Here is a 14272-nt window from a genome sequence, read left to right on the forward strand (position 1 = left end):
GTGAATTGGATCGATGTGGTATACCGGGGTTGCCGTGCTGTCAGTGGATTGAATCAGGGCATGTGAAGCGTCTGGGGTAAACCATGGAAAGCTGTGTGGGGCCTGGATGTGGAAAGGGAGCTGTGGTTTCGGGCATTATTGCGTGACAGCTGGAGACTGAGTGTGAACGAATGGGGCCTTTGTTGTCTTTTCCTAGTGCTACCTCGCACACATGAGGGGGGAGGGGGAAGGTATTCCATGTGTGGCGAGGTGGCGATGGGAATGAATAGGGGCAGACAGTGTGAATTGTGTGCATGGGTATATATGTATGTGTCTGTGTGTGTATATATATGTGTACATTGAGATGTATAGGTATGTATATTTGCGTGTGTGGGCGTGTGTGTGTGTACATTGTGTATGGGGGTGGATTGGGCCATTTCTTTCGTCTGTTTCCTTGCGCTACCTCGCAAACGCGGGAGACAGCGGCAAAGCAAAATAAATATATATATATATATATATATATATATATATATATATATATATATATATCATTTATAAAAGCTTTGATTAGTTAATGACCTCGTGACTGTACCAGGAGTTGGTAATGCAAAAACTGAGTTGCATGCAGCATTCAGTTTTGTGTGGGTTAGGTCAGCATGTTAGCCGTTCCATCGTTGAATACCGCTACTCATAGATTACTCATTGATTATTCAGCTGGTAAACTGAGTAATGATTCATGATTTGAAAGGTGGGAAAGTATTTTATTAAGTGAGAACGAACATCAGAATTGATATTTAAGTATGAACAGTTTTAAAGAATTGAAATTGCTGTAGTATGTTGTGTGAGGTGAACCATATGGTGAAATTATTGTTGCACAAGTGATGGTCAATGACGCATGTGAAAAATTGCCTTTGGAAATATGTTCAGAAATATCTTCATTACCTGAATATCGTGTGATTACCTGAGAAAGTTGTCAAAGTGACTAATTCCCTATGAGTCTGTGGTCACGTATAACTGATTGCCGCCCAACGACTTCCAGGCGGCGAAAGTAATACATTATATTTATTAACTCGTTTGTTCATCAGGTTTTGACTAGGTTTAGGGAAGTGACAAGACGTCCGACTTCGGCGATACAGCCCTGCTATCGAGATCAAAGGACCACCTGTCCTTTAGAAATTTTAAGGGACGCAAAAATGTCCGACTATATGAGACTGTGATCTTGAGTGTCCCACTTTATCAAAGCTCCTACCGGTTAACTACGTGCCAGCATGGAACTTTTGCTGCCATAATGCAAGTATTCGTAAACAGCAAAGGTACGATATGGTTTTGAATTATAGATAATATCTTTGTTGATTCGTAACGGTAAGAGATAGCATGGTTCTACTTTCATAGAATAATCTTCAGTTTTATGTAGTAACTTCCTAATAAATAAGTTCTTGACTGTATTCTATATAGGAATGTATTTGTGATAGAAATTAGATTAAACAATGACAAAGAAAAAAGATAGCTGCGTTCACTTACCATGTGCACTACGAATTCTCATATCTATATGCACTGGTCAGATTTCCGTAACCAATGAAACGATATGAAGTTAAGTTTGGTTTATTTCATATGATGTTTTGCACACTAATGACATCATTGCTATTTAAATATTTTTCCACATTACCCATATTTTATAGTCACACTCATCATTGCAATGTACTACATTGTGTATCTTGAACTTAATCTTGCACGTTGCGTATTCAATATAATTTATTACAAATAGTTGCACGACAAGGGTTAATCCTGCAAGATTATGATATCTATATTTCAAGTACATCCCTTATTGGTGGACATTTGGACTACTGAATTTCTGGAATTACTCTTTTCCTTGAGCTTCATCGCAAAGGTGTTGCCAGGGTGGCCATCGTACTGGAGTACTTTTTTCTATGTCAATTTACATTTTTTTTTTCAACGCTGAGCAGAAAATGCCCAAAAGAAAATATAATTTCACCTGACGCTGCATCTTGTCGAGTATTGCATGGTCTAGCTAGTGGTGGAGGCACACAAGCAGCCAGCTCTTGGGGGCAAAAACCAGTTACCTATAAAAGATGGAAAGTGAACTAACTTTGCGACGTAGGGCAACTGGATCAAGTTTTAAAGTTATCCTGGGAGGGTTGATGAGTCGGACCGCTTTCGACTCATTTCAGTCAAAAAAGGATTCAGAGCTGGAACCACCCCAGATGTGAGGGCGGTGTTCCATACAAGGATGAGTCAGTCCTTTGTACAAACGAAGCAACTTTTCGGAAGAAAAGAAATTTCGACATGTAAACAGGACTCCCGGTTTCTTAGAGGCAGACTTGACTGTTTCCGTAATGTGGGGTTTTCGAGACTGAGTGGGTGTTACAGTAATACCAAACATGTTCGTTGAGTTTAGAGATGGAACTGGGTCTCGGAGGCATTAGACTTAACCAAATTTCGTCTACCCCACAGAAATATCCTGTCCAAAGTTTGAGTTTATTGGAGCTGTGTCGATGCAAATCAAGTGAATGAAGGAGTAGAACTGAAGGATGTGGAGGAATGCGGATTTGAGTCATCATCGTATGACTGCATTTGGTTATTTGTGGAAGAAAATGAATCTTCTGAAAATCAGAAAAGGTGTATGAGCCGACGGAATTGCTTTTGATGTGTCAGTAGCGACGGAGATAGATCGGCCCTGAGAGGGAGCTGGATATGGAGGAACAAAGTGAGGGAGGGAAGCTAAAAGAAGGGAGCTTAGAGATGAGACCCGGATACCACACCTTGTCAAAAACTTTGCCATATATCAAGGGCAACTTGTAGCAAACTCCAAAGGATTCCTCAAAATCTTTCAGAGATGTTGATCACACATTAGTAAGAAGAAATATCACCGCTGGGTCGCACCTCATGGAAGCCATTCTGGTAATCAGAGGGAAGACTGGTATTTGAGATGTCTGAGGATATGGGAGTTGAGGAGGAACTCAATGACTTTAAACCAAATGATAGATATCAAAGCAACGGGACGATACTTAGAGGGTTAGAAAGGTCACCCTCCTTGGGATGGGATATATCAACGCATGCGTCCACAAAGAGGGAATAATTTTGGTTTAGAAACAGACGGAAGAGCCAAGGAAACACAGGAGCAAGTTCAGAAGCACACTCTACTCGGGGATGATTTCCTTGCTTGTGTCCAGAGAGAGAGAAGTGCTTTTCGCGTTAGCACACCGAACAGGTTAAGAAAGGCCGCATTCAACGTCGCATGCAATGCACCTAAACCAAAGCCCTTTATCCACAACCAGGCCCCAAAGGCCGCTTCACATGCGTTCGTTCAGATTGACAGCTCGTCGACCTCTATAATATTATACCACATCATTCCAGTTCACTCTTATCAACTTTTTGTTCGTCATACTTGAGCCTCCTCCATGGAGAGCTTCAACTGCAGTTAGACTCATGATTTTCTTATTCAAGTTTTCCAATAACATTTCCATGGCGTATGCTCTCCAGTGTACATGGTGATCTTTCTCAGTTTCTTTTCTGCTGGGTGTTGTTGTGTCACTGGGACTGATGGGTTGGGAGATGACGTCTGTCTTACTGTGCTGCCTCTGGCGCAAATAAGATGCAGACCTCAGGACACCACTGCTGTTCCCCTTCGTAAGCATCGTCACGGAACATCAAATCATTTGTTCTGTCTTTTCCTTCTTTTTCGAGTGATTGTAGGCGCGTGACAAAAACAAAGACTATATCTTGCATTACAATCATGATTCTAAATTCGTTGCGTAATTCGCCAGAGAAATTCTTATATACGTAATTAGCCGCGTGGCGTAAGTTGTGGTCGAACTGCGTTTGTGCACAAATGATGGTCTGTAGCTTCTTCGTAACTTATTGCTTTATATAAGATACATGTAAGCCTCGTGCCATATATGAATATATGAAACGTATATATGTTATATTGGGTGAATTTATACACAAATATTGAGACATCAGTTACAGCATTGTGGAGCCCATTTGGTTAGGCGAAGTAGGATGGTATGCACAACAGTGTCGCGTTCCGCAGGCCATGGGTCAGTTTAAAGTTTAAGTATTAAAGAGAAAGTAGTCCGGAAATCCCAAGCCATTTAAGACAGAACTTAAAAGATGAAGTGACGGTGTAAAGGGTGAGTCAAACTGCTTCCTGCAGACCGATAACTTTCTTCCGGTGTATTTAGCGTCCCACTTCTTGTCATCATATTCTTTTGTGATGTTTACATGATTGAATACCTTCACATAGCGTCTTGTATATCAATATCAACATTGTCACTAATATGCCTGAGACTGATAAATAAAACTTAAGAAGACTGGAGTGTGTGCAACTCGAGTATAATGATGCAAGTTGACGCACTAGTTCACGAGGCGCAGTGTTCCTACGCCGCCGCCATATCTAGGGAAATATACTGAAGGCGGGGAATTATTACAGGGGAAAAGACATGGTAGGGACACAGTTTTGTTTTTTAATTTAACATCGCAACAGATCAATCTGTCAGACATTATCTACTGCTTAGATATTGTCAAAAATAATACTTAACTAAATTTTTTAATGTAGAGGTAGATTGGTGTTGATTTAGCTTTAAAATAGTTTCACACGATTTGCCAATTGTTTTTGACACGAAATTATTATTCGATTAATATACCTTTCTATTTAGGCGGCATCAATAAATTTATATATAGTTGCCTGATGTGCATTATGAATATTATTATGGTTTAGGGGTTTAATTTACTGAGAATGGTTTGACGTACTAGAATATGTTATGATTTTAAAGGCTACTTAAGGCAGTGACTCGAAGCAATTATTTCTTTTTAAGTCTACCTGCGTAAGGTACACCGGAAACGTTACATAAAGAAAAAAAATGGATATTGTATGAGGTTTAGGGAGCAAATTGTCAGACGCTGCGGGGGAAATATTCCTATTGGTGGGGAAGTTTAAGATGGTGTTGTGTTGGTGTGTTGTGGCCACCGCGGTGCTGCTTCCACCAACAATATCTCAAATGACGCCACAATGAGCAAGGGAATACGGAACTTAGTGTCAAAACGAAAGAGAAGGTTTAAAGAAAATGGCTACGACCTGGATCTTAGCTGTATCCTTTTATATGGGTGAATATAGCGGCGACACAAGAGGTGTTCCCTACCCGCTCTACTTTTCAGAATTTGCTTGCAATTTCATTCATGACCCAGAAAACTGATAATTCGATGCGAGTACTCCAACAGTGAATCAGATATCAGTATGAAGTGTAAATACTCAAGGATTATGTGGTGTATATCAGTTCAGCAGAAGAAAGTGAAGTGTTAATTTGAGAAAAGAAAACAAAAAATTGGCCTTGATTGGTTGACCCAGGCAATGTATGGCAACGTTCACGCTCACACGAGCTTGTACCTTGGTTGTAGATGAACTACAACCAAATCTACTTGACCGCAAAGGAAGGAAGAAACAACTGTATGTAGCATATATTTATCTGAAGGGCATCCTCTGATATACAACACAGACACCTCTGGCACAACACCTGTAACATGACATGCCACACAATTGTACACAGCACCTGTACGTTGTTTTTATTTGTAAACAAATTTACATACTAAAATTTGAGGATAACACCCAATTTTATCTCCCAAGTACGTGGAATTTTAGTTCTCATAAAGGTAAGTCAGAACCTGTCCCACACTTTAAGTTTCTTACTGATTTGTTCCAGTTGAGTCTAGCTGCTTTATAGATGTATATTTTCTCTTGGAATAGTTCAATTTAAAGTACATGATGAAGACATGGGGAATGTGATTGGGATATTTTTCCCCAGTCCAGCAGTTGTAAATCAATAAATTATCAGTTTAGCTTTGCTGCTCTGATACAGTGAATGGGTTGCCGAGAGACATTTGTAGTATCATGTTTTATTTTGTGATATTGAATACCCAGCATTTGCGAGATGTATGAAGATAGGAAAATTACAGGTATAGGTGAAACCTGCATCATTGCCATGGTGACTGCAAAACGCATTGATAAACATTCAGAAAAGTAATAAACATAATTTGAATATAAGTTTCTTAGTCACCTGTGTTTCCTACAGGATTACAGGTGTATTTCACTGATCAAACTGCTATGTTCTTGGATTTCTGAGTTCGTGTATACTGTCCAACTTCCCTCTGAAATCCAAGATTTGTAGAAACTTTCCAACAGTATTGTGGTTTGCTGACAGGGAGCATGTGAATTGGTTTCATACGGGATAGTTAGGCAGTGGTGTGAACAGGGGCTCAGCTTTCCATGTTTGCCTTATTGGCTGTTGCTATAAAGCTGAATTGTGGGTGTTCGGTAGATTTTGATTAAATGTTAGAGATAAATTCATGTGTAGTCATCACTCTTATTATCAGGAACCTAATAGAATATTAGTAAAGTACCAGTGTATCTCTATTGAAACTGTTTTTAGAAAAGGAGTGATTTTGTTCTCCAGTGATATTGTAATATTTAGAGATTAGAATGAGAGCTGCAGAGCAGGATTTGGAGCATTAGTCATATATCGAACTCTGATATAGAATAAGTTAATAGTGGTGAGGTTAATGAATGTCAGGGAAAATATGGGTTCAAATATTTGTAGAAAGTTTGTATAGCCCATGAAAACCCTGCCTACTCATAGAAACTAAGATTTATGGTATACATATTCCAAGATGAATTTAGTCAGCTAAGGACAAAGTGGAATGACTGCATCTAAGGTGGATGGATGTAGTGTGACTGGCTGTGTAATATTTATCTGTTTCTTGACATTGATATATAGTTAGTGTAAGGATTTTATTATTTCAACTTTCTTAAATTCATTAAAGTATATTTTAGATTTTTAGAAAATTAGTTTTACCCTTACAATTGTAGTTATTTAGTCAGATGATATGCCGCCAATGATTTTTATTACTGATGTTGCAGTTAATTTTATTAATTGGTCAGGAGTTGATGTGACATTCAGCTTGCCGTGTTTCAACTGGAATATTGTAAATTAAGATATATATGGCTTTTAAGTGTCAATACGTTTTGCTGTGTTTTAAAAATGTTTTGACACCACTTTTTCCAGATATTCATTATTGTTTCCACTGTTAGTGATACCAGAAAATTTAGCTATCAGTACTAGTTTTTATTGTCATGACTGATGGTTTTGAAAAATGTAGAAAGAAATAGAAAATTATATATTTTTTCTAATGATTATTTCATGTAAGGTTAAGAAATCATTTTATAATCAAATATTCACCAGACTGTGCATTTTATATTAAGAGGTGAAAAAAGCATGATTACAATTAAACTTTACTGTATTTTGACTATATTCAATCAATAAAAAGGAATGTTCATGATATGTTGCATTATTTATTAGAGCATGTAGGTTGCTTTCATACCTAGAAATAGAGGTAGATAACTAAAACCTTCTCTATTTCTTCATCAGTTGCATTTTAGATTTATCTTTTATGTTATGAAAGTATGAAGAGATAGATAACTAAAACTTCTCTATTTCTTCATCAGTTTCATTTTAGATTTATCTTTTATGTTATGAAAGTATGAACAAAGTATAGCAGTAGTTGATTAGTATTTATTTGTTATTATACTTTGTCGTTGTCTCCCGTGTTAGCGAGGTAGCGCAAGGAAACAGACGAAAGAATGGCCCAACCCACCCACACTCACATGTATATACATACATGTCCACACACGCATACACATACCTACACATTTTAATGTATACATATATATACATTTATTTATTTATCTATATATTTATTTATTTTACTTTGTCGCTGTCTCCCGTGTTAGCAAGGCAGCGCAAGGAAACAGACGAAAGAATGGCCCAACCCACCCATATACACATGTATATACATACACGTCCACACACACAAATATACATACCTATAACTCTCAACGTATACATATACATAGACATGCATGTACATAATTCATACTGTCTGCCTTTATTCATTCCCATCGCCACCTTGCCACACATGAAATAACAACCCCCTCCCCCCTCATGTGCACGAGGTAGCACTAGGGAAAGACGACTAAGGCCACATTCGCTCACACGCAGTCTCTAGCTGTCATGTAATAATGCACCGAAACCACAGCTCCCTTTCCACATCCAGGCCCCACAGAACTTTCCATGGTTTACCCCAGACGCTTCACATTCCCTGGTTCAATCCATTGACAGCGCGTCGACCCCGGTATACCACATCGTTCCAATTCTCTCTATTCCTTGCACGCCTTTCACCCTCCTGCATGTTCAATCCATTGACAGCACGTCGACCCTGGTATGCCACATCATTCCAATTCACTCTATTCCTTGCATGCCTTTCACCCTCCTATATGTATTGAAATGGTTTGGTCACTTGGAGAGAATGAGTGAGGAAAGATTAACAAAGAGGATATAGGTGTCAGAGGTGGAGGGAACAAGGAGAAGTGGGAGACCAAATTGGAGGTGGAAGGATGAAATGAAAAAGATTTTGAGTAATCAGGGCCTGAACATATAGGAGGGTGAAAGGCGTGCAAGGAATAGAGTGAATTGGAATGATGTGGCATACCGGGGTCGACGTGCTGTCAATGGATTGAACCAGGGCATGTGAAGCATCTGGGGTAAACCATGGAAGGTTTCGTGGGGCCTGGATGTAGAAAGGGAGCTGTGGTTTCAGTGCATTACAAATGACAGCTAGAGACTGAGTGTGAATGAATGTGGCCTTTGTTGTCTTTTCCTAGCACTACTTCGCGCTCATAGGGGGGAGGGGGGTGCCATTTCACGTGTGGCAGGGTGGCACAGGGAATGGATGAAGGCAGCAAGTATGAATATGTACATGTGTATATATGTATATGTCTGTATGTATATGTATGTAAACATTGAAATGTATAGGTATGTATATGCGCATGTGAGGGCATTTATGGATATACATGTGTATGTGGGTGGGTTGGGCCATTCTGTCATCTGTTTCCTTGCGCTACCTTGCTGACAGCGACTAAGTATAATAATGTAAAAAATAATATAGTATTTTTTATTATACTTAGTTGCTGTCTCCCCCATTAGGGAGGTAGCGCAAGGAAACAGACGAAAGAATGGCCCAACCCACCCACATACACATGAATATACATAATCGCCCACACACGCGCATATACATACCTATACATTTCAATATATACATACACAGACATATAGATATATACACATGTACATTTTCAGTGCATATTCATACTTCCCACGCATTCCCCGCGTGTCTTAGAAGGTGACCAAAGAGGATGGGAGCAGGGGGCTAGAAACTGTCCTCTCCTTGTATTTTAACTTTCTAAAAGGGGAAATATATATGTATATATATAGTTTACTTACTCGATCAAACCACCTCACACCACACAATGTCCTCAAACATCTCGTTTCCAGCACATCCACCCTCCTGCGCACAACTCTATCCATAGCCCACGCCTCGCAACCATACAACATTGTTGGAACCACTATTCCTTCAAACATACCCATTTTTGCTTTCTGAGATAATGTTCTCGACTTCCACACATTCTTCAAAGCTCCCAGGATTTTCGCCCCCTCCCCCACCCTATGATTCACTTCCGCTTCCATGGTTCCATCTGCTGCCAGACCAACTCCCAGATATCTAAAACACTTAATTCCTCCAGTTTTTCTCCATTCAAACTTACCTCCCAGTTGACTTGACCCTCAACCCTACTGTACCTAATAACCTTGCTCTTATTCACATTTACTCTTAACTTTCTTCTTTCACACACTTTACCAAACTCAGTCACCAGCTTCTGCAGTTTCTCACATGAATCAGCCACCAGCGCTGTATTATCAGCGAACAACAACTGACTCACTTCCCAAGCTCTCTCATCCACAACAGACTTCATACTTGCCCCTCTTTCCAAAACTCTTGCATTCACCTCCCTAACAACCCCATCCATAAACAAATTAAACAACCATGGAGACATCACACACCCCTGCCGCAAACCTACATTCACTGAGAACCAATCACTTTCCTCTCTTCCTACACGTACACATGCCTTACATCCTCGATAAAAACTTTTCACTGCTTCTAACAACTTGCCTCCCACACCATATATTCTTAATACCTTCCACAGAGCATTTCTATCAACTCTATCATATGCCTTCTCCAGATCTATAAATGCTACATACAAATCCATTTGCTTTTCTAAGTATTTCTCACATACATTCTTCAAAGCAAACACCTGATCCACACATCCTCTACCACTTCTGAAACCACACTGCTCTTCCCCAATCTGATGCTCTGTACATGCCTTCACCCTCTCAATCAATACCCTCCCATATAATTTACGAGTAAGTAATGTGAGGGTAAGAGAGATGTGTGGAAATAAAAAGAGCGTGGTTGAGAGAGCAGAAGAGGGTGTTTTGAAATGGTTTGGGCACATGGAGAGGATGAGTGAGGAAAGATTGACCAAGAGGATATATGTGTCGGAGGTGGAGGGAACGAGGAGAAGTGGGAGACCAAATTGGAGGTGGAAAGATGGAGTGAAAAAGATTTTGTGTGATCGGGGCTTGAACATGCAGGAGGGTGAAAGGAGGGCAAGGAATAGAGTGAATTGGATCGATGTGGTATACCGGGGTTGACGTGCTGTCAGTGGATTGAATCAGGGCATGTGAAGCGTCTGGGGTAAACCATGGAAAGTTGTGTGGGGCCTGGATGTGGAAAGGGAGCTGTGTTTTCGGGCATTATTGCGTGGCAGCTAGAGACTGAGTGTGAACGAATGGGGCCTTTGTTGTCTTTTCCTAGTGCTACCTTGCACACATTAGGGGGGAGGGGGAAGGTATTCCATGTGTGGCGAGGTGGCGATGGGAGTGAATGGGGGCAGACAGTGTGAATTGTGTGCATGGGTATATATGTATGTGTCTGTGTATGTATATATATGTGTACATTGAGATGTATAGGTATGTATATTTGCGTGTGTGGACGTGTGGGTGTGTATACATTGTGTATGGGGGTGGGTTGGGCCATTTCTTTCATCTGTTTCCTTGCGCTACCTCGCAAATGCGGGAGACAGCGACAAAGCAAAGTAAATAAATAGATATATAGTTTAATGTTAATAGTAGGGAGGGTTATGAAGATCAAGGAAAATATGGGTTATTTTAATTCAAAAGTATGTAGAGTGCCTGTAGAATCAGCAAAAGATTTTTCATGATTTTCAGTGACATGGTTGAAATATTTGTTACCACACACTATGATTTCATTGTCTTACCAACTTCTTAAAAGTATAAACCCAATTATAGAAGTTGACTCATTTATGTTTCTATTCACAAATTTCATATGTATAGAGCAATTATAAGTGATTGGTTTTGATTCTATCATATACAAGAGCCAACTAGTTATAGGGGAAATAGTAAGCCAAAAGTGGTAGATTTAGTGGTTAGTAATGAACAAGGTATGGTAGGTGACATTTTTGATGTGCCACTCAGCAGAAATGATCAATCAACTACTCATTCAAGGTTTTCCAGTTTCATGGATGTATATAGATTGTAGTTGTGAAAAATCAAGATATAATTATGAAGGATGATTATGGTGAAATGAGGGAATTACTAAGTATGGGCTGGAACTCTTTTATGTAACAAAAGCCATGATGAACTGTTGAATATGTATGAAATGAAAAATGCAGCCATCTGAACTTAAGTATCCACAAGGTAAAGCTCTTGCAAAGAAGTGCCAAGACAATGAGCTAAACTAAGTCATTTGTTATGAACAGACATATAGAATGAAAAATTTAGGTTTGCTAAATATATACATGTGTATATATGTATATATCTGTGTTTGTTTATATATGTATACGTTGAGATGTATGGGTATGTATATGTGCATGTGTGGACGTGTATGTATATACATGTGTATGTGGGTGGGTTGGGCCATTCTTTCGTCTGTTTCTTTGCGCTACCTCACTAACGTGTGAGACAGCGACAAAGTATAATAGAAATACATATATACACATGTACACATGTACATATTCATACTTGCTGCCTTCATCCATTCCCGTCACCACCCTGCCACACATGAAATGTCATCCCCCTCCCCCTGCACACACATGAAGTTTTGCTAGGAAAAGACAACGAAGGCCACATTCGTTCACACTCAGTCTCTAGCTGTCATGTGTAAAGGGGGATAGGGGAGAAAGAATACTTCCCATGTATTCCTTGTGTTTTCATAGAAGTTAACTAAAAGGATGTGGGAAGGGAACTGTGGTTTCAGTGCTAGAGTTGCCTTCTGTCAGTGGCCTGTTAACAGTGAGGCACTAAAGTCTAGAAAGCAGCACTGGAGTTCAAAAGTTTGGAGACTTGCCATGGCCATCCCCTTAAGGGAGTGGCATCAAGTGTTGTTTGTGACAAGGAAAGATTGTATGTTTGTGGATAGAATACCAGCAATCTATGTGTATGCTAGGCAGAATGATAAGACGGCTAGTTATATTATTATATTTTGATTCCTACTAACTCCAGTGGTTGGAAAGATTGGATGTTAAATGTTATTTCAAGCTTTCACTGTATGAAACTTAACTTATATTACCCAGATATCACAGACAATCTTATTGCCATGGGCTTCCCTGCTCAGAAGTTGGAGGGTGTGTACAGAAACCACATTGATGATGTATGCCGTTTCTTAGAAGAGAGACACAAGGACCACTATAGAATATATAACTTGTAAGTACTGTAAACAGTTAGTAAAATGCTTTATGATGCATATGTTTGCTATCTTGCTAAGTAGACAAATTGTGCAGAATTTTACTTCTTCCAGGGACCTCATAGCAGTCCAGATGGAGTATTTTTGGGTATCTTAGTACCAAGTAACAGGCATGTAACTGGAAATTGTTGTATGATTAGAAGTCATATGCAGTTTCATATGTATGCTAATACAGTAATGTAGCACTCATAGAATGTCTCAGTCAGTTGTTTAACAATACTTACTTCATGGTACGGAACATCCTCTTCAGAGATGACTGCATTGTATACTGATCTTTTTGTTACATATAGTTAAGGAGAGGTCTGCTCATTTCAACAAAAGTTAGAAATTATGGAGTATTTTAGGGTATCAAAATACAGAGTACCAGGCCTATAACCAAAAATTGTTGTATGAGAAGAATTCATATGCAGTTTCATATGTATGCTAATAGTGCAATGCTCAGCAAATGTTACAAATATAACAAACAGCGATGTAACGCCATACTTGCTTCATGGTAGGAAACTTCCTTTGCAGAGATGACTACTTTGTGTATTGATCTTTTGGGATACATGTAGCAAAGAAAAAGTCTGCTCAGTTCAACAAAAGTTTGAAATTATGAGAATTTGCTTCAGAGAATATTAAAGTATCATTTTGAGATGATTTACCGATTAAGAGTGGTTGAAAGTAGTACAATAAATACATATAAGAATAGATTGGTAGATATTTCACTTCAAATCCAGGATTGACATTATTTTTGCTTCCTTAGCAAGATGAAAAATATATGATTTTTTAATCTTTATTATATTCATATATTCATCTGGTGACTGAGTTTGGTAAAGTGTGTGAAAGAAGAAAGCTGAGAGTAAATGTGAATAAGAGCAAGGTTATTAGGTACAGAAGGGTTGAGGGACAAGTCAATTGGGAGGTAAGTTTGTATGGAGAAAAACTGGAGGAAGTGAAGTGTTTTAGATATCTGGGAGTGGATTTGGCGGCGGATGGAACCATAGAAGCGGAAGTGAGTCATAGGGTGGGGGAGGGGGCGAAAGTTCTGGGAGCATTAAAGAATGTGTGGAAGTCGAGAACATTATCTCGGAAAGCAAAAATGGGTGTGTTTGAAGGAATAGTGGTTCCAACAATGTTATATGGTTGCGAGGCGTGGGCTATAGATAGAGTTATGCGGAGGAGGGTGGATGTGCTGGAAATGAGATGTTTGAGGACATTATGTGGTGTGAGGTGGTTTGATCGAGTAAGTAATGAAATGGTAAGAGAGATGTGTGGTAATAAAAAGAGTGTGGTTGAGAGAGTAGAAGATTTTGAAATGGTTTGGTCACATGGAGAGAATGAATGAGGAAAGATTGACCAAGAGGATATATGTGTCGGAGATGGAGGGAACGAGAAGTGGGAGACCAAATTGGAGGTAGAAAGATGGAGTGAAAAAGATTTTGAGCGATCGGGGCCTGAACATGCAGGAGGGTGAAAGGTGTGCAAGGAATAGAGTGAACTGGAACGATGTGGTATACCGGGGTCGGCGTGCTGTGCTGTCACTGGATTGAACCAGGGCATGTGAAGCGTCTGGGGTAAACCGTGG

At 39.4% G+C, this 14272-nt stretch overlaps 1 protein-coding gene across 10 annotated transcripts in view; it reads left to right on the plus strand.

Annotated features, from left to right (window-relative positions):
- LOC139758476 (phosphatidylinositol 3,4,5-trisphosphate 3-phosphatase and dual-specificity protein phosphatase PTEN-like) overlaps positions 1-14272 on the plus strand; it is a 342351-nt gene that overhangs the window by 77042 nt on the left and 251037 nt on the right. For 5 of the 10 annotated variants that reach the window (XM_071679943.1, XM_071679941.1, XM_071679946.1 and 2 more), the window contains exons 1-2: positions 4923-5087; positions 12536-12665. In XM_071679943.1, coding sequence (XP_071536044.1) covers positions 5009-5087; positions 12536-12665 — 209 coding nt within the window. In that variant the 5' untranslated portion in view covers positions 4923-5008. Of the gene's footprint in view, positions 1-4921; positions 5088-12535; positions 12666-14272 lie in introns of those variants that run through there. The other 5 variants (XM_071679940.1, XM_071679939.1, XM_071679945.1 and 2 more) reach the window with 4 other exon arrangements.

Source organism: Panulirus ornatus, chromosome 30, assembly GCF_036320965.1.
Source record: "Panulirus ornatus isolate Po-2019 chromosome 30, ASM3632096v1, whole genome shotgun sequence".
In the NCBI taxonomy this organism is placed as follows: Eukaryota; Metazoa; Arthropoda; class Malacostraca; order Decapoda; family Palinuridae; genus Panulirus; species Panulirus ornatus.